The sequence below is a fragment of the Palaemon carinicauda genome, chromosome 11 (assembly GCF_036898095.1).
Source record: "Palaemon carinicauda isolate YSFRI2023 chromosome 11, ASM3689809v2, whole genome shotgun sequence".
NCBI classification, from domain to species: domain Eukaryota; kingdom Metazoa; phylum Arthropoda; class Malacostraca; order Decapoda; family Palaemonidae; genus Palaemon; species Palaemon carinicauda.
Genome location: NC_090735.1, coordinates 14,804,487 through 14,822,893, shown reverse-complemented (window position 1 = coordinate 14,822,893; position 18,407 = coordinate 14,804,487). Strand labels below are relative to the sequence as shown.

Genomic DNA, 18,407 nt, shown 5'->3' with positions numbered 1-18,407 from the left:
ATAATGTATTTTGTTTTACCATTACAGTATTTCCAAAGCTATTTAGTTTACGCCATTCAAGATGCATTAATTTATTTTATTTCAAAGTTAGACCAGTGAAATTCTTAACAATTTCATTAGTATTCATGTCTGGTTAGGAAATGCTGGTCCTGCCCTATCTATAACTTTGATTCACACAGGGAGTTGATATGAATAATTTTAGTATGCAGTACTTCTGTAACCAGGTATATTTAAGAATAGTGAAATCTATGTAAAGGTAATTTGAGTTTAAATAGCCAAAGCAGTTTTTGTAATAATGTACATTGAGAGAGTTAATTTTCTTTTGCAGGATTTTTGGAATCTGGACCATATGGGTTAGCAGAGGGTTTTGTCGAGTTCTTGAAAACTGTACCAATGAGGTTAACTCTGTTTTTGGTAAGTATTGGTCTTGATATTTGTTGAATTTGAATTTATTGCTGTGATGAGATACATAAACAAAGGGTTAAAACATTTCTGATTTAATGATGCCAACTAGGGCGGACTGAGAACTTAAGCTATTATGTTCTGTTGTTGTACTTTCATATTTTTCTTCTTAAGTGAATTCTTCTTTACAGGCAATCATTTGGCTGTGGTTACTAAGAGTTTGAACTGATGAGCATTTCTATACGGTATAATAAAGGTAGGAAATGGTTACACCTAATTTTTGTTAGGGTTATAGAGCCATTATAAAGTGAGGCACTATTTAGTTGTAAATGCTAGACCCTGAGGTCTGTCTTTTGAAAACAGATGCCAGAGTAATGTGCAAATATTGGTTGGGCTCCATGGTCTCCATGTTTGTCCTCTCACGTTTGCATACACCTTAATTTTTGAGATGTTGAATTATTGAGTTATTGGAGTTATTTAAATTTTTATCACCCTTTTGTGTCGTAAGGCCTTGTCTCAAAATTACATTTTTCTATTGTAATGATTATAGACCAGAAACTTTGTATGATTAAACTTTCAAACTATAGGTAGCTCGAGTAATAAAAGTGTAGAGCCAAACGCGCTTGAGAGGGATTACTGCTAAACCACCGATGACATTAAGTCATGGAAGAAAATGCACGCAAATAACATTTGTTCATATATAAGAAAGGTGATTTTAGTGTATAAAAGCATAGAAAATGTTTTTATGCTTTACCATTATCCCCAAAGCTATCTAGTTCACACCATTCAAAATGTATTGCTTTTTATTTTTTGTTTCAAAAAGCTAGTCATCTTTAGTTAGGAATTTTTTCTCCTGGCCTATCTAGGACATTGACAATCTTAACAATATAGTCATTTACAGTGTTGATATAAACATACAATATAACTTTCAATCACATGCACGACGTTAATGTGTGAAGAATTTTAATATAGTTCTGTAATGATGTACATTTGAAAATATTGTGTTCTATGAATAGGCGTTTTATGAGTAATTGTAACCAAAGCAATATTTGTACTAATAAGTGTACATAATGATACACTTTAATTTCTTTTGCAGGATTTTTTTTATAGAATCCAGACCATATGAGTTAGCAGACAAATTTGGAGTATTAAGCATTCTGTAGAATTCTTGAAACTTTATGCTACTGAGGTTAACTGTGTCTTTGGTAAGTATTGTTCTTGATATTTGTTGAATTTGAATTTATTACTGTGATGAGATACATAAACAAAGGGTTAAAAAAAATTCTGATTTAATGATGCCAACTAGGGCGGACTGAGAACTTATTTAATGTATTCCCTGTTGTTATAATTGGATATTTTTCTTCATAAACAAATTGCTCTTACAGGCTATCATTTGGGACTGGTTACTGAAAAGTGGAGCTGGTGTACATTCATATACGATAGAATGAAGGTAGGAAAGAGTTGTACACCTAATTTTTGTTGGGGTTATAGAGCCATTATAAAGTGAGGCACTGTTTAGTTGTAAGGCTAGACCCTGAGGTCTGTCTTTTGAAAACAGATGCCAGAGGAACTTGCAAATATTGGTTGGGCTCCATGGTCTCCATGTTTGTCCTCTCACGTTTGCACACAACTTAAGTTCTGAAATGTTGTTCATGGAGTTTAGATTTATGGGAGTTTAGATTTTAATCTCCTTTTAGTATTGTAAGGCCTTGTCTCAGAATTACATTCGTCTTATTTTAATGTTAGACATTTTAGAATTATTTGCAGACCTGAGACTTGTAGGATTAAACTTCAAACTATAGGTAACTTGAATAATGAAGGTGTAGAGCCAAAGGAATTCTCTTGTAAATTTGAAAGAAACTCCTGCTAAAACACTAATGATATTGAACTGAGAAAGAAAATGCATCCAAACCCCTAAAATCATAGGCTTGCATGTAATTCTTGAGCATATTCTATAGCAAGTGGTATTTTAGTGTATAAAAGTATAGAATAGGTTTTATGCTTTACCATTACTCCCAAGTTATCTAATTCACACCATTAAAGATGTATAAAATTTTGATTTTGGTTTCGAAGAACTAGACCTGGGAAATACTTAGCAATTGCATTTGTATTCTTTTCTGATTAGGAAATGTTGCTTTTATGTCCTATCTAATACATGACACTCAACTCTATAGTAATATACAGTGTTGATATAAACATTCTCTACAACCTTGATTCACACGATGGGTGTTGGTGTGAATAATTTTAATAAAGCTCTGTAACGATACATTAAGAATAGCATGAATGGGAACTTTGAGTTTTAATAACCAAGCTGTATTTATACTAATTATTGTACATTGAGAGATACTTTCATTTCTTTTTCAGGATTTTTATGGAATCTGGACCATATAGGTTAACAGGGTTTTCGAGGATTAAGGATTTTGACGAGCTTTTGAAACTTCATACTAATGAGGTTAACTGGTTTGGTAAGTATTCATCTTGATAGTTTTTGAACTTTAATTTTTTCCTGTGATGAGATCCATAAACAAAGGGTTAAAAAAAATTCTGATTTAATGATGCCAACTAGGGCGGACTGAGAACTTGGTTAATATATTCCCTGTTATACTTTGATATTTTTCTTCATAAGCAAATTATTCTTACAGGCTATCTATCGTTTGGAAGTGGTTACTAAAAGATGGAGCTGGTGTACATTCATATACGATAGAAAGCAGGTAGGAAGGAGTATCACACCTAATTTTTGTTGGGGTTATAGAGCAATTATAAAGTGAGGCACTGTTTAGTTGTAAAGGCTAGACCTTGAGGTCTTGTCATTTGAAAACAGATGCCAGAGAAATGTGCAAATATTGGTTGGGCTCCATGGTCTCCATGTTTGTCCTCTCACGTTTGCAAACAGCTTAAGTTCTGAAATGTTGTTCATGTAGTTTTGATTTGTGCGCGTTATTTAGATTTTAATCTCCTTTTAGTATTGTAAGGCCTTGTCTCAGAATTATATTTGTCTATTTTAATGTTAGAAATTTTAGAATTATTTGCAGACCTGAGACTTGTAGGATTAAACTTCAAACTATCGGTAACTTGAGTAATGAAGGTGTAAAGCCAAAGGAATTCTCTTGTAAATTTGAAAGAAACTCCTGCTAAATCACTGGTGACATTAAACAGAGAAATAAAATGCATCCAAAACCTAAAATCATATGCTTGCCTATAATTGTTTAGCATATTCTATAGGAAATGGTATTTTAGTGTATAAAAGTATAGAATAGGTTTTATGCTCTACCATTATTCTCAAAGCTATCTAGTTCACGCCGTTAAAGATGTGTTAAATTTTGTTTTGTTTTGAGAGAGCTAGACCTGTGAAATGCTTAGCAATTGCATTTGTATTCATTTCTAATAAGGAAGTGTGAATAATTTTGATAAAGCTCTGTAACGATACATTAAGAATAGATAATTTGTGAGGTTTAGTAACCAAGCAGTATTTATACTAATTATTGTACATTGAGAGATACTTTTATTTCTTTTGCAGGATTGTTATGGAATCTGGACCATATAGGTTAACAGGGTTTTGGAAGATTAAGCATTTTGACGAGTTTTTGAAACTTCATACTAATGAGGTTAACTGGTTTGGTAAGTATTCGTCTTGATATTTTGTGAACTTCAATTTATTGCTCTGATGAGATACATAAACAAAGGGTTAAAAAATTTTCTGATTTAATGATGCCAACTAGGGCGGACTGAGAACTTGGTTAATATATTCCTTGTTATACTTTGATATTTTTCTTCATAAGCACATTGTTCTTACAGGCTATCGTTTGGAAGTGGTTACTAAGAGATGGAGCTGGTGTACATTCATATACGATAGAATGAAGGTAGGAAAGAGTAACACGCCTAATTTTTGTTGTGGTTATAGAGCCATTGTAAAGTGAGGCACTGTTTAGTTGTAAAGGCTAGATCCTGAGGTCTTGTCATTTAAAAACAGATGCCAGAGTAATGTGCAAATATTGGTTGGGCTCCATGGTCTCCATGTTTGTCCTCTCACGTTTGCACACAACTTAAGTTCTGAAATGTTGTTCATGGAGTTTAGATTTATGGGAGTTTAGATTTTAATCTCCTTTTAGTATTGTAAGGCCTTGTCTCAGAATTACATTCGTTTTATTTTAATGTTAGACATTTTAGAATTATTTGCAGACCTGAGACTTGTAGGATTAAACTTCAAACTATCGGTAACTTGAGTAATGAAGGTGTGGAGCCAAAGGAATTCTCTTGTAAATTTGAAAGATGCTAAACCACTGATGACATTAAACAGAGGAAGAAAATGCATCTACAGTACGGTCCCGAATTATGCGTGTTCGAATTATACGATTCCCCTTTTCTACGATCGCTATTTTTCAAAAATACATTTTCTCTATCTGCAAAGCTGTTCAAAGTTTGCGAGTCAAGCATTACAAAACGTATCAAATCTTTTGTCTTTTTAAGTATATTGGTAGCCCTAAATACGGTGATTTATAATTCTTGATTTTCAATGATACAACAAAAGCTAGTCTATAGAGTGATGGGTTTTGCTATTCACCAGTTGTCTTAAACAATAGATATGACAAACTTTAAATTTGTCTGTATTTTGGGTCTTGTTATAACGAGAAATATACGGTGTTTTCACCCATCCTGGATGTAATTTTAACCATTTTTCAAGTTATTAGAACTTTAAAGTATATTAAATGTTTGATTTATTTACAAGAATAATTTGATATAAAGAAATACAGTATAGTACATAAAAAGTATTGGAAATAAGTAGTAAACACGTTTGAATAGGCAAGTTGCTGGTTGCCATGGCCCCAATGTAATTATTTCTGTTGTGTGTTTCGAAATATGTGATTTTTCATTTATACGAGGTCATTTATCGACCAAATTCTCGCATAATTCGGGACTCTACTGTATAACCCAAAATCATATGCTTGCATATAATTTTTGTGCATATTCTGTAGGAAGTGTTATTTTAGTGGTTAAAAGTATAGAATAGATTTTATGCTTTACCATTATTCCCAAACCTATCTAGTTCACGCCGTTAAAGATGTATTAAATTTTTTTTGTTTCAAAGAGCTAGACCTGAGAAATTCTTAGCAATTGCATTTGTATTGATTTCTGATTAGGAAACGTTGCTTTTGTGTCCTATCTAATTCATTGACACTTGACTCTATAGTAATGCACAGTGTTGATGTAAATATACTCTATAACTTTAATTCACACGCAGGGTGTTAGTGTGAATAATTTTAATAAAGCTCTGTAACGATACATTAAGAATAGCATGAATAGGTAATTTATGTGAGTTTTAGTAACCAAGCTGTATTTATACTAATTATTGTACATTGAGAGATACTTTCATTTCTTTTGCAGGATTTTTATGGAATCTGGACCATATAGGTTAACAAGGCTTTGGAGGGTTAAGCATTTTGACGAGTTTTTGAAACTTCAAACTAATGAGGTTAACTGTTTTTTTGGTAAGTATTTGTCTTGATATTTTTTTTAACTTTAATTTATTGCTGTGATGAGATCCATAAACAAAGGGTTAAAAAAATTTCTGATTTAATGATGCCAACTAGGGCGGACTGAGAACTTAGTTAATATATTCCCTGTTATACTTTGATATTTTTCTTCATAAGAAATTCTTCTTTACAGGCAATCATTTGGTGTTACTAAAAGGTGGAGCTGATGGACATCCTATACGTTAGATTGAAGGTAGGATAGAGTTAAAAGCCTAATTTTTGTTGGGGTTATAGAGCCATTATAAAGTGAGGCACTGTTTAGTTGTAAAGGCAAGACCCTGAGGTCTTGTCATTTAAAAACAGATGCCAGAGTAATGTGCAAATATTGGTTGGGCTCCATGGTCTCCATGTTTGTCCTCTCACGTTTGCACACAACTTAAGTTCTGAAATGTTGTTCATGGAGTTTTGATTTATGGGAGTTATTCAGAGTTTAATCTCCTTTTAGTATTGTGAGGCCTTGTCTCAGAATTACATTTGTCTATTTTAATGTTAGAAATTTTAGAATTATTTGCAGACTGAGACTTGTAGGATTAAACTTCAAACTATAGGTAACTTGAGTTGTGGTGTGGAGCCAAAGGAATTTTCTTGTAAATTTGAAAGAAACTCCTGCTAAATCACTGATGACATTAAACAGAGAAATAAAATGCATCTAAAACCTAAAATCATATGCTTGCATATAATTCTTGAACATATTCTATAGGAAGTGGTATTTTAGTGTATAAAAGTATAGAATAGGTTTTATGCTTTACCATTATTCTCAAAGCTATTTAGTTCATGCCGTTAAAGATTTATTAAATTATTTGTTTTGTTTCGAAGAGCTAGACCTGGGAAATGCTTAGCAATTGCATTTGTATTCATTTCTAATTAGGAAATGCTGCTTTTGTGTCTTATCTAATACATGACACTCAACTCTATAGTAATGTACAGTGTTGATATAAACATACTCTACAACCTTGATTCACACGATGGGTGTTGGTGTGAATAATTTTAATAAAGCTCTGTAACGATACATTAAGAATAGCATGAATGGGAACTTTGAGTTTTAGTAACCAAGCTGTATTTATACTAATTATTGTATATTGAGAGATTTTAATTTCTTTTGCAGGGTTTTTATGGAATCTGGACCATATAGGTTAACAGGGTTTTGGAGGATTAAGCATTTTGACGAGTTCTTGAAATTTCATACTAATGAGGTTAACTGTGTTTCTTTGGTAAGTATTCGTCTTGATATTTGTTGAAATTTAATTTATTGCTCTGATGAGATCCATAAACAAAGGGTTAAAAAAATTCTGATTTAATGATGCCAACTAGGGCGGACTGAGAACTTAGTTAATATATTCCTTGTTATACTTTGATATTTTTCTTCATAAGCACATTGTTCTTACAGGCTATCGTTTGGAAGTGGTTACTAAAAGATGGAGCTGGTGTACATTCATATACGATCGAATGAAGGTAGGAAAGAGTAACACACCTAATTTTTGTTGGGGTTATAGAGCCATTATAAAGTGAGGCACTGTTTAGTTGTAAAGGCTAGACCCTGAGGTCTGTCTTTTGAAAACAGATGCCAGAGGAACTTGCAAATATTGGTTGGGCTCCATGGTCTCCATGTTTGTCCTCTCACGTTTGCACACAACTTATTTCTGAAATGTTGTTCATGGAGTTTTGATTTAGGGGAGTTATTTAGATTTTAATCACCTTTTACTATTGTAAGGCCTTGTCTCAAAATTGCATTTATCTATTTTGATTCTCAACTAGTAATCAGATGTAGGCCGGAGATGTGTATTATTTAACCTCAAACTATAGGTAGCTTGAGCAATGAAGGTGTAGAGCCAAATGCGGTTGAAAGGTAAGTTTCTGCTAAACCACTGATGACATTAAACTAAGGAAGAAAATGCATCTAACCTAAAAACATATGCGTGCAAATAACACGTGTGCATAATGTATAGGAAAGGGTATTTTAGTGTATAAAAGTATAGAATAGATTTAATGATTTACCATTTTTCCCAAAGCTCGAGTTCACGTCATTCAAAATGTACTAGGTTTTTTGTTTTGAAGAGGTAGATGTGGTAATACTTAAAAAAATGCATTTGTATTCATTTTTGATAAGGGAACATTGTTTTTGTGTCCTCTCTAATACATTGACATACAACTCTATGAATAATGTAGTGTTGATATAAACATACTCGATAACTTTGATTCACATGGTTGATGTTAGTTGAATAATTTTAATATAGCCCTGTAACGATAACTTTGATTCACACGGTGGGGGTTAGTTGAATAATTTTAATATAGCCCTGTAGCGATAACTTTGCTTCACACGGTGGGGGTTAGTTGAATAATTTTAATATAGCCCTGTAGCGATAACTTTGATTCACACGGTGGGGGTTAGTTGAATAATTTTAATATAGCCCTGTAGCGATAACTTTGATTCACACGGTGGATGTTAGTTGAATAATTTTAATATAGCCCTGTAGCGATAACTTTGATTCACACGGTGGATGTTAGTTGAATAATTTTAATATAGCCCTGTAACGATAACTTTGATTCACACGGTGGGGGTTAGTTGAATAATTTTAATATAGCCCTGTAACGATAACTTTGATTCACACGGTGGGGGTTAGTTGAATAATTTTAATATAGCCCTGTAGCGATAACTTTGCTTCACACGGTGGGGGTTAGTTGAATAATTTTAATATAGCCCTGTAGCGATAACTTTGATTCACACGGTGGGGGTTAGTTGAATAATTTTAATATAGCCCTGTAGCGATAACTTTGATTCACACGGTGGATGTTAGTTGAATAATTTTAATATAGCCCTGTAGCGATAACTTTGATTCATACGGTGGGGGTTAGTTGAATAATTTTAATATAGCGCTGTAGCGATAACTTTGATTCACACGGTGGGGGTTAGTTGAATAATTTTAATATAGCCCTGTAGCGATACATGTAAGAATAGTATGAATAGGTAATTTATACGAGTTTTAGTAACAAAGCAGTATTTGTACTAATTAATGTATATTGAGAGATACTCTTAATTTCTTTTGCAGGATTATTATGAAATATGGACCATATGGGTTAACAGGGTTTTGGAGGATTAAGCATTTTGTCGAGTTCTTGAAGCTGTGCTAATGAAATTAACTTTTTTTTGGTAAGTATTGGTCTTAATATTTGTTGAACTTGAATTTATTGCTGTGATGAGATCCATAAACAAAGGGTTAAAAAAAAATTCTGATTTAATGATGCCAACTAGGGCGGACTGAGAACTTAGTTAATATATTCCCTGTTGTACTTTAATATTTTTCTTCATAAGCACATTGTTCTTACAGGCTATCGTTTGGAAGTGGTTACTAAAAGATGGAGCTGGTGTACATTCATATACAATAGAATGAAGGTAGGAAAGAGTAACACGCCTAATTTTTGTTGGGGTTATAGAGCCAATATAAAGTGAGGCACTGTTTAGTTGTAAAGGCTAGACCCTGAGGTCTGTCTTTTGAAAACAGATGCCAGAGGAACTTGCAAATATTGGTTGGGCTCCATGGTCTCCATGTTTGTCCTCTCACGTTTGCACACAACTTATTTCTGAAATGTTGTTCATGTAGTTTTGATATATGTGAGTTACTTAGATTTTCATCTCCTTTACCAGTGTAAGGCCTTGTCTAAATTGCATTTGTCTATTTTGATTATCAACTAGTAATCAGATGTAGGCCGGAGATGTGTGTGATTTAACCTCAAACTATAGGGGGCTTGAGGAATGAAGGTGTTGAGCCAAATGCGGTTGAAAGGTAGGTTTCTGCTAAACCACTGATGACATTAAACCAAGGAAGAAAATGCATCTAACCTAAAAACATATGCGTGCAAATAACACATGTGCATAATGTATAGGAAATGGTATTTTAGGGTATAAAAGTATAAAATAGATTTTATGCTTTACCATTATTCTCAAAGCTCGAGTTCACGCCATTTAAAATGTATTGTTTTTTGTTTTGAAGGGTTAGACGTGGGTAATACTTAACAAATGCATTTGTATTCATTATTTGATAAGGGAACATTGTTTTTGTGTCCTCTCTAATACATTGACATACAACTCTATAGTAATGTAGTGTTGATATAAGCATACTCTATAACTTTGATTCACACGAGGGGTGTTAGTAGGATAATTTTAATAAAGCTCTGTAACGATACATTAAGAATAGCATGAATAGGTAATTTATGAGTTTTAGTAACCAAGCAGTATTTATACTACTTATTGTACATTGAGAGATATTTTAATTTCTTTTGCAGGATTTTTATGGAATCTGGACCATAGAGGGTAACAGAGGGTTTTGGAGGATTAAGCATTTTGCCGATTTCTTGAAACTATACTAATGAGGTTAACTGTGGTTTTGGTAAGTATTCATCATGAAATTTTTTGAACTTTAATTTTTTCCTGTGATGAGATACATAAACAAAGGGTTAAAAAATTTTCTGATTTAATGATGCCAACTAGGGCGGACTGAGAACTTAGTTAATATATTCCTTGTTATACTTTGATATTTTTCTTCATAAGCACATTGTTCTTACAGGCTATCGTTTGGAAGTGGTTACTAAAAGATGGAGCTGGTGTACATTCATATACGATAGAAAGAAGGTAAGAAAGAGTAACACACCTAATTTTTGTTGGGGTTATAGAGCCATTATAAAGTGAGGCACTGTTTAGTTGTAAAGGCTAGATCCTGAGGTCTTGTCATTTAAAAACAGATGCCAGAGTAATGTGCAAATATTGGTTGGGCTCCATGGTCTCCATGTTTGTCCTCTCACGTTTGCACACAACTTAATTTCTGAAATGTTGTTCATGGAGTTTTGATTTATGGGAGTTATTCAGATTTTAATCACCTTTTAGTATTGTAAGGCCTTGTCTCAGAATTACATTTGTCTATGTTAATGTTAGAATAATTTGCAGACCTGAGACTTGTAGGATTAAACTTCAAACTATCGGTAACTTGAGTAATGAAGGTGTGGAGCCAAAGGAATTCTCTTGTAATTTTGAAAGAAACTCATGCTAAACCACTGATGACATTAAACAGAGAAAGAAAGTGCTTCTAAAACCTAAAATCATATGCTTGCATATAATTCTTGAGCATGTTCTATAGCAAGTGGTATTTTAGTGTATAAAAGTATAGAATAGGTTTTATGCTTTACAGTACCATTATTCCCAAAGAGCTAGACCTGGGAAATGCTTAGCAATTGCATTTGTATTCATTTCTAATTAGGAAATGCTGCTTTTGTGTCCTATCTAATACATGAGTCAACTCTATAGTAATGTACAGTGTTGATGTAAATATACTCTAAATTTGATTCACATGCAGGGTGTTAGTGTGAATAATTTTGATAAAGCTCTGTAACGATACATTAAGAAAAGCATGAATAGGTAATTTTTGTGAGTTTTAGTAACCAAGCAGTATTTATACTAATTATTGTACATTGAGAGATATTTTAATTTCTTTTGCAGGGTTTTTATGGAATCTGGACCATATAGGTTAACAGGGTTTTGGAGGATTAAGCATTTTGACGAGTTCTTGAAGCTTCATACTAATGAGGTTAACTGTGTTTTTGGTAAGTATTCGTCTTGATATTTGTTGAAATTTAATTTATTGCTCTGATGAGATCCATAAACAAAGGGTTAAAAAAATTCTGATTTAATGATGCCAACTAGGGCGGACTGAGAACTAATTTAATGTATTCCCTGTTGTTATAATTGGATATTTTTCTTCATAAACAAATTGTTCTTATAGGCTATCATTTGGGAGTGGTTACTGAAAAGTGGAGCTGGTGTACATTAATATACGATAGAATGAAGGTAGGAAAGAGTTGTACACCTAATTTTTGGTGGGGTTATAAGGCCATTATAAAGTGAGGCACTGTTTAGTTGTAAAGGCTAGACCCTGAGGTCTGTCTTTTGAAAACAGAAGCCAGAGGAACTTGCAAATATTGGTTGGGCTCCATGGTCTCCATGTTTGTCCTCTCACGTTTGCACACAACTTATTTCTGAAATGTTGTTCATGTAGTTTTGATTTATGTGAGTTATTTAGATTTTAATCTCCTTTTAGTATTGTAAGGCCTTGTCTCAAAATTGCATTTGTCTATTTTGATTATCAATTAGTAATCAGATGTCAGATGTAGGCCGGAGATGTGTATGATTTAACCTCAAACTATAGGTAGCTTGAGCAATGAAGGTGTAGAGCCAAATGTGGTTGAGAGGTAGGTTCCTGCTAAACCACTGATGACATTAAACCAAGGAAGAAAATGCATCTAACCTAAAAACATATGCGCGCAAATAACACGTGTGCATAATGTATAGGAAAGGGTATTTCAGTGTATGAAAATATGGAATAGATTTTATGCTTTACCATTATTCCCAAAGCTCTTGAGTTCACGCCATTCAAAATGTATTAGGTTTTTTGTTTCGAAGAGGTAGACGTGGGTAATACTTAACAAATGCATTTGTATTCATTTCTGATAAGGGAACATGTTTTTTGTGTCCCCTCTTAATACATTGACATACAACTCTAATAGTAATGTAGTGTTGATAAAAACATATTCTATAACTTTGATTCACACGATGGGTGTTGGTGTGAATAATTTTAATATAGTCCTGTAACGATACATTTAAGAATAGTATGAATAGGTAATTTATGAGTTTTAGTATCAAAGTAGTATTTGTACTAAATGTATATTGAGAGATACTCTTAATTTCTTTTGCAGGATTATTATGAAATATGGACCATATAGGTTAACAGGGTTTTTGAGGATTAAGCAGTTTGTTGAGTTCTTGAAGCTATGCTAATGAAATTAACTGTGTTTTTGGTAAGTATTGGTCTTAATATTTGTTGAACTTGAATTTATTGCTGTGATGAGATACATAAACAAAGGGTTAAAAAAAAAAATTCTGATTTAATGATGCCAACTAGGGCGGACTGAGAACTAAGTTAATATATTTCCTGTTGTTATACTTGGATATTTTTCTTTATAAGTGAATTCTTCGTACAGGCTATCATTTCGGAATGGTTACTAAAAGGTGGAGCTGATGGACATCCTACATGGTAGATTGAAGGTAGGAAAGTTACACCTAATTTTTTTTTGGTTTTAGAACCATTATAAAGAGGCATTGTTTAGTTGTGATGGCTAGACCCTGAGTTCAGTCTTAGAAACAGATGCTAGAGGAACTGAGAAACTGGTTGTGCTCCATGGTCTCCATGTTTGTCCTCTCACGTTTGCATATTCCTTAATTTACAAAATAAAGTGCCTAAAGTTACACGAGCTATTTGAGTTAGCTAGATTTTAATCACCCTTTTGATATGTTTTTGTTCTCAAGCTGTCACTTGTCTTGTTTTAATGTTGAAATCAGTTGTAGACTCGCAGTAGTTTGATTATTGCGGTATAGAGCAAAATAAATTCTTTAGTGTGCAGTTGTTAGAAACTTCTGCTAAATCACAAATGACACTTAGGAAAATACAGCTAAGCTGAAAAGAAAATGTGCAAAAAAATAATGCTTGTCATATTGAGGCAGAGGTCTGTTCTCAACTGAGTGCCCTTCTAGTTTCATATTTCTATTGACAGGTAATTTTCCATTGCTAATGTAAATCATTTGCAATTGCTCAAAAGATTTCCATTGTTTAGAATGGAAGATAAGAGGAATTTTCAAGCCTTTGCAGTAATTTTGCAATACTTTATGATGACAGCACATTTCATCATCTATATAGTTAGAGAAAAATAATTTGAATGTAGATTTTAGTGTGTTTAAGGGAAGCGAAATCCATAAATACTTGGGTAATTTATAAGGACATTTTAGTAACATCATATCACTAGATATATTGTACTAAATGATCTGCATCAGTTGATACTTCAATTTCTTTTACAGGATTATTTATGGGATCTCGACCCAATGGCTTTTCACGGAGGGCAGGAGGATGTCTTGATGGTGTTGATTTCCCATCCCACGTATAGGTACAAGTGTGCATTTTCTAGAATTCTCAACAACTGCATGCTAACTAGATTAACTGTTTGTTGTAAGTATTGGTCTTAGTATTAGCAAAACAAGTTTATTGCTGTGATGAAATACACAAACAAGGGTTAAAACATTTCTGATTTAATGATGCCAACTAGGGCGGACTGAAAACATGAGTAAATAATTCCCTGATGTTATACTTGGAGGGTTGTCTTCACGAGTCACTTTTTCTTACAGGCAATCATTTTGAGAGGAGTTATTCAAAGGTCGAGCTGATGAACGTTCCTATATGTATAATGAAGAAGGTAGGAAAACTGGAAATGATTACACCTAATTTTTGTTGGCTTTTGGACCTATTATAAAGTGAGGCACTGTTTAGTTGTAAGGGCTGGACACTAAGGTCAGTCTATTAGAAACAGATGCCAAAGTAATATGCAAATATTGGTTGGGCTCCATGGTCTCCGTGTCTGTCCTCTCACGTTTGCATACACCTTAATTTGTAAAATATAAATATAGTTTCTTGAAGTGACATGTTTTAAGAGTTAGATAAATTTTAATTCCCTTTTTGATATTGTAAGGTCATGTTACTTTTTTTTTTTTTTTCTTGTTATAAATGTGAAAATCAATTGCAGACCCAAAAAGTTGTACTGTAGATAGCTTTAGTAATGAAGCTATATAGCAAAAAAATTCTTTAGTGTGCAGGTGTAAGAAACCGCTGATATTAAGCTGAAGAAAATGTGACTTAATGCTGACAAGAAAATATTCAGGCAAGTAATTTAGCAATTATCATATTCAATAGGGAAAGGTAATTTACGGTATAGAATACATTATGCTTCTTACCATTATTCCCAAACTTATCCAATTCACACCATTCAAGATATAAGAATTTTTTTGCTAAAGGCCCAAAGTTGGAAAGTACCTAGTAGCTGTATTTTTAATGGTTGATTAGGAATCTTTGCATTGTAGCCAATCTGATAGCTTGACAAATCTAACTATACTGTATAGTAATTTGCAAATCTCTCAACTATTTCACATGCAGGTTATTTTGCTATATCATAATTTTTTTGCCATTAGGTAAATTGATCGGAATAATAAAGTATAAGAATGGCAATAATTTAGATTATTTAGGTAGTCGCCCTATGAAATTAAAAAGGCATGCTCAAAGGATTTCCAATATATAGAGTGAAAGGTTCAGCCTACTTGTCAATATCCATATAAATAGAGAATAAGAATGTAGTTTTGAAACTAGTGGACAAGTGGAAGTAAAGACTAACTATAGCCCAGGTGAAATCCGTAAATAGGTAATTTATGAGAATGCTTGAATAACGAAATGACGATGATTTTCATTATCAGATACTTTAATTTCTTTTGCAGGATTTTTTATTGAATCGACCATGTAGCTTTGCAGTGTGTTTTGCAGTTTAGCATTTTTTAAAATTGACTGCTAACCAGGTTTACTGGTTTTGGTGAGTATTGGATTTTTTTTTCTTTGTAGCACATGTATTTGTTGCTGTGTTGAGATACAAAATCAAAGGGTTAAAACATTTCTGATTTAATGATGCCAACTAGGGCAGACTGAAAACAAATATATTCCCAGTTATCATGCTTGATTATTTTTATGTATTTAATTCTTTACAGACACTCAATGTGGGGGGGCCGAGTTTACTTATAGGTGAAGCTGATGGAACACTTTTCTGTGCAGTATAATGAAAGCAGGTAGGAAAACTGGAAATGATTACATCCCTACTGTTGGTTGGGTTTTAGAGCCTTTTGTCAAATTAGGCACTGGTTTGTTGTAAAGGCTAAACCCTAAGGTCAGTCTTTTAGAAACAGATGCCTGAGTAATTTGCAAATTTTGGTTGAGCTCCATGGTCACCATGTCTATCCTCTCACGTTTGCATACACTTTTATTTGTGAATTATATTTTGTAAAGTATAATGATATATAGGAGTAACCTAAATTGAATCGCACTTTCTACTTGTGAGGACTTTAGACAAAATGTCACTTTTCTATTTTTTCAAGATTAGACATGTTCAAATGAGTTGTAGACGTAAGTGGTTTTAATAGGTTGAACTTCAACTTTTTGAGAAGAGCAAAAAGAATTTTGTACAGTATGTGTACATGAGAATAATTGGTGCTATAGCAGAAGTCAAATGATTTGTGTGAAGACAAAAGAGAAGTGACAAAAAGCTGAAGGAAAATGTGTAAGCATATTTCTCATAGACATGTCATTTAGGAAAGGTTATTTCTATCATATTGCTGCATTCACAAACCTAGTCTTGTATCAAAGTTACCCCCAATCAACTATAATGATCTTGTAGGCCTCTAGCCCAGTATCGAGACAATCTAGTGACTTTTTCAGTGGTGAATAAACATTAATACAGTCATCCTTTTAAATGCGGATAAATCTGTTCAAATGATTTCCAGTATATAAATAGGCAATATATTTTTTTTTTTAATCATTATGCTTATACTGTAACTACAGATTGAGAACAAGAATTTTTTTGTGTAAGAAATGGTAGTAGTCAAATTCGTGCAGAGGTTTGAATAGTAACTTTATATATAAAGATTAAAATTTTATCTTATTAACCAGTTGGATATCTGTAAGAAATTAGACTATTAACTACTAATTTTTGTTGGGTTCTGGATCTCAAAGTGAGACACAGTGTCTGTCCTCTATGTTTTCGTAAACATGTAAATTGTAATTCCTAAAGTTACTGGAATTGCATTTCTGATACGGCAAAGACTTTTTCATAAAAAGTTGGTTGTTTCAATGTTAGTGTTGAATCGATTGTAGACCTATGTAATTTATATAACTAAAGCTCCTACTAATCGATAGCTTCACTGATGAAAATGTATAGTGGAAAATTCCGAGTGTAGTCGATGGTAACTTGCAAAATCCATAGATGTCAAGCATGGGAAGAAAGTTTTTGTGAAGGCGAAAGAAATGTCTAAAATCTAAATAAGAATATTCAAGCAAGTAGTTAACGTGACATGCTCTTTAGGTAAATGTATTTTAGTGTATAAAAAAATTGTAGACTATTCGTTAAAGGGCAAAAAATAAGAAATTTGCATTCGTATCCCAACAATTAGTGCATAATATTCAGTTAGGAAACTTGTATCTCTCCTCATATTGTACAATGGCAACTTATCCGTATATTATACAGTACATAGATGTGAGCAGACATTGATAATGAAATTGGGTAATTTGAGCAAAATAAGTTAGGTTTTCTCAGCATGGTTAGACTTCATTATTACTATAAACAATTCAGGCTTTTTTTTTTTCTCTCGGACATTCTCAGAATTTGTAATTCTTGGAGCAAGTTAGCAGTAATTTTTAAGACTGGAATTAAGAATAGTGTCATATGAAGTTCTGTAGGAAATTAGGACAAACATTGCAAATGTATGAAGAGCAAATGTCTTAAGTTTTTACAACAACATTAATACTGTGTACTGAAAATAAATAGTAATTGAATTTACAATTTCTTTTACAAATGAAATCCGGATGAAATGGCTTGGCACAGAATTTTGTAGGAGATGAATTTTCTAAAATTTTGCCAACTGTAGAACTATTTTTGTTGAGTATTGGACTAAATTTGTAGAAATCAGATTTATTGCTGCATTGAAATACTATAAGCAATATGGATAAATCTCATAGATAAATTTATATGAATGTGGATTGATTATTTTTCTTGTTTTAGGTATTCACTGGTTGTTTTTAATGGATAGAGGGTATCCTTAAGAAGTGAAATATTTTCTGTATCCATTAGAAAAGGCACTGTTTGAGTAAAGGCTGAACTCCCAAGTTCAATCTTTTAGAAACGGATGCCAGAGGAATGTGCAAATATTGGTTGGGCTCCATGGTCTCCATGTTTGTCCTCTCACGTTTGCATACGCTTTGAATGAAGTTAGGTAAATTTATGACTTGAAAATACATGTTGAGGTAATATAGAAATGTAAATTTGAATCTCTTGTGCAAGACTGTCTTTGCAAACCAATGTCTTATATTAAGAATTTTTTTTTCAATCCATTATAAATGGTTGCAAAAAAGATTGATATTATGACTCCTTGGGCCCAAGCAATAATTTGTCCATACAGTATTTGTGATATCCTTGCTAAATTATTCTCGGTTAACTTGTACCAAGAAAACTATTGAATGGTGTATCTTGTGTCAGTTGTCTTATGTTGTTAATAACAGGGTTTACTTTTTTCCAGCAACTCGGCCTTGGTTGGTGGATGTTATTCAGTTATATTACAATTCAGGTAAGTTTTGATGTGTAATATGTAATAAGGAACATCATGGTACTATTCATTATTTAAAATTTTTTAATTAAAGCTTCTATTAGTTTAGGTTGATAATTATTAATTTAAGGATACTTGAAAAAAAAAATTAATGATGTACTGCCTTAAGATGGTTTTTGTACATCTGGAAAAGTTTATAATTATTTGAAAATAAAACTTTTTACACAAGTGGCACTTTTATTTTTAAC

General features: G+C 32.7%; 1 protein-coding gene across 2 annotated transcripts; it reads left to right on the top strand.

Annotated features, from left to right (window-relative positions):
• The first annotated feature begins 323 nt into the window (after positions 1-323).
• LOC137649981 (uncharacterized) lies at positions 324-18,387 on the top strand. Of its 2 annotated transcripts, XM_068382975.1 has the most exons (16): positions 324-414; positions 594-658; positions 1,499-1,607; positions 1,788-1,852; positions 2,767-2,867; positions 3,045-3,113; positions 3,920-4,020; positions 4,198-4,262; positions 10,215-10,318; positions 10,496-10,560; positions 11,422-11,525; positions 11,705-11,769; positions 13,831-13,978; positions 14,155-14,222; positions 15,292-15,383; positions 15,556-18,387. In XM_068382975.1, the coding sequence occupies exons 9-15, from the start codon at positions 10,298-10,300 to the stop codon at positions 15,340-15,342; spliced, it is 522 nt and encodes a 173-aa protein (XP_068239076.1). In that variant the 5' UTR covers positions 324-414; positions 594-658; positions 1,499-1,607; positions 1,788-1,852; positions 2,767-2,867; positions 3,045-3,113; positions 3,920-4,020; positions 4,198-4,262; positions 10,215-10,297; the 3' UTR covers positions 15,343-15,383; positions 15,556-18,387. The 2 variants fall into 2 exon arrangements, with proteins under 2 accessions (XP_068239076.1, XP_068239075.1); XM_068382974.1 differs by lacking the exons at positions 324-414; positions 594-658; positions 1,499-1,607; ... (5 more) ...; positions 15,292-15,383; positions 15,556-18,387 and adding an exon at positions 9,259-9,324 and having other exon boundaries at positions 14,155-15,284.
• Positions 18,388-18,407: the final 20 nt, after the last annotated feature.

Bases quoted from the DNA above. Each gene is read 5' to 3' on its own strand.
- LOC137649981 (XM_068382974.1), top strand. From the start codon at position 10,298: ATGAGGTTAACTGTGGTTTTG. The intron at 10,319-10,495 runs GTAAGTATTCAT...TTGTTCTTACAG, and splicing joins TGAGGTTAACTGTGGTTTTG to GCTATCGTTTGGAAGTGGTT. The intron at 11,770-13,830 runs GTAGGAAAGAGT...TTTCTTTTACAG, and splicing joins TAATATACGATAGAATGAAG to GATTATTTATGGGATCTCGA.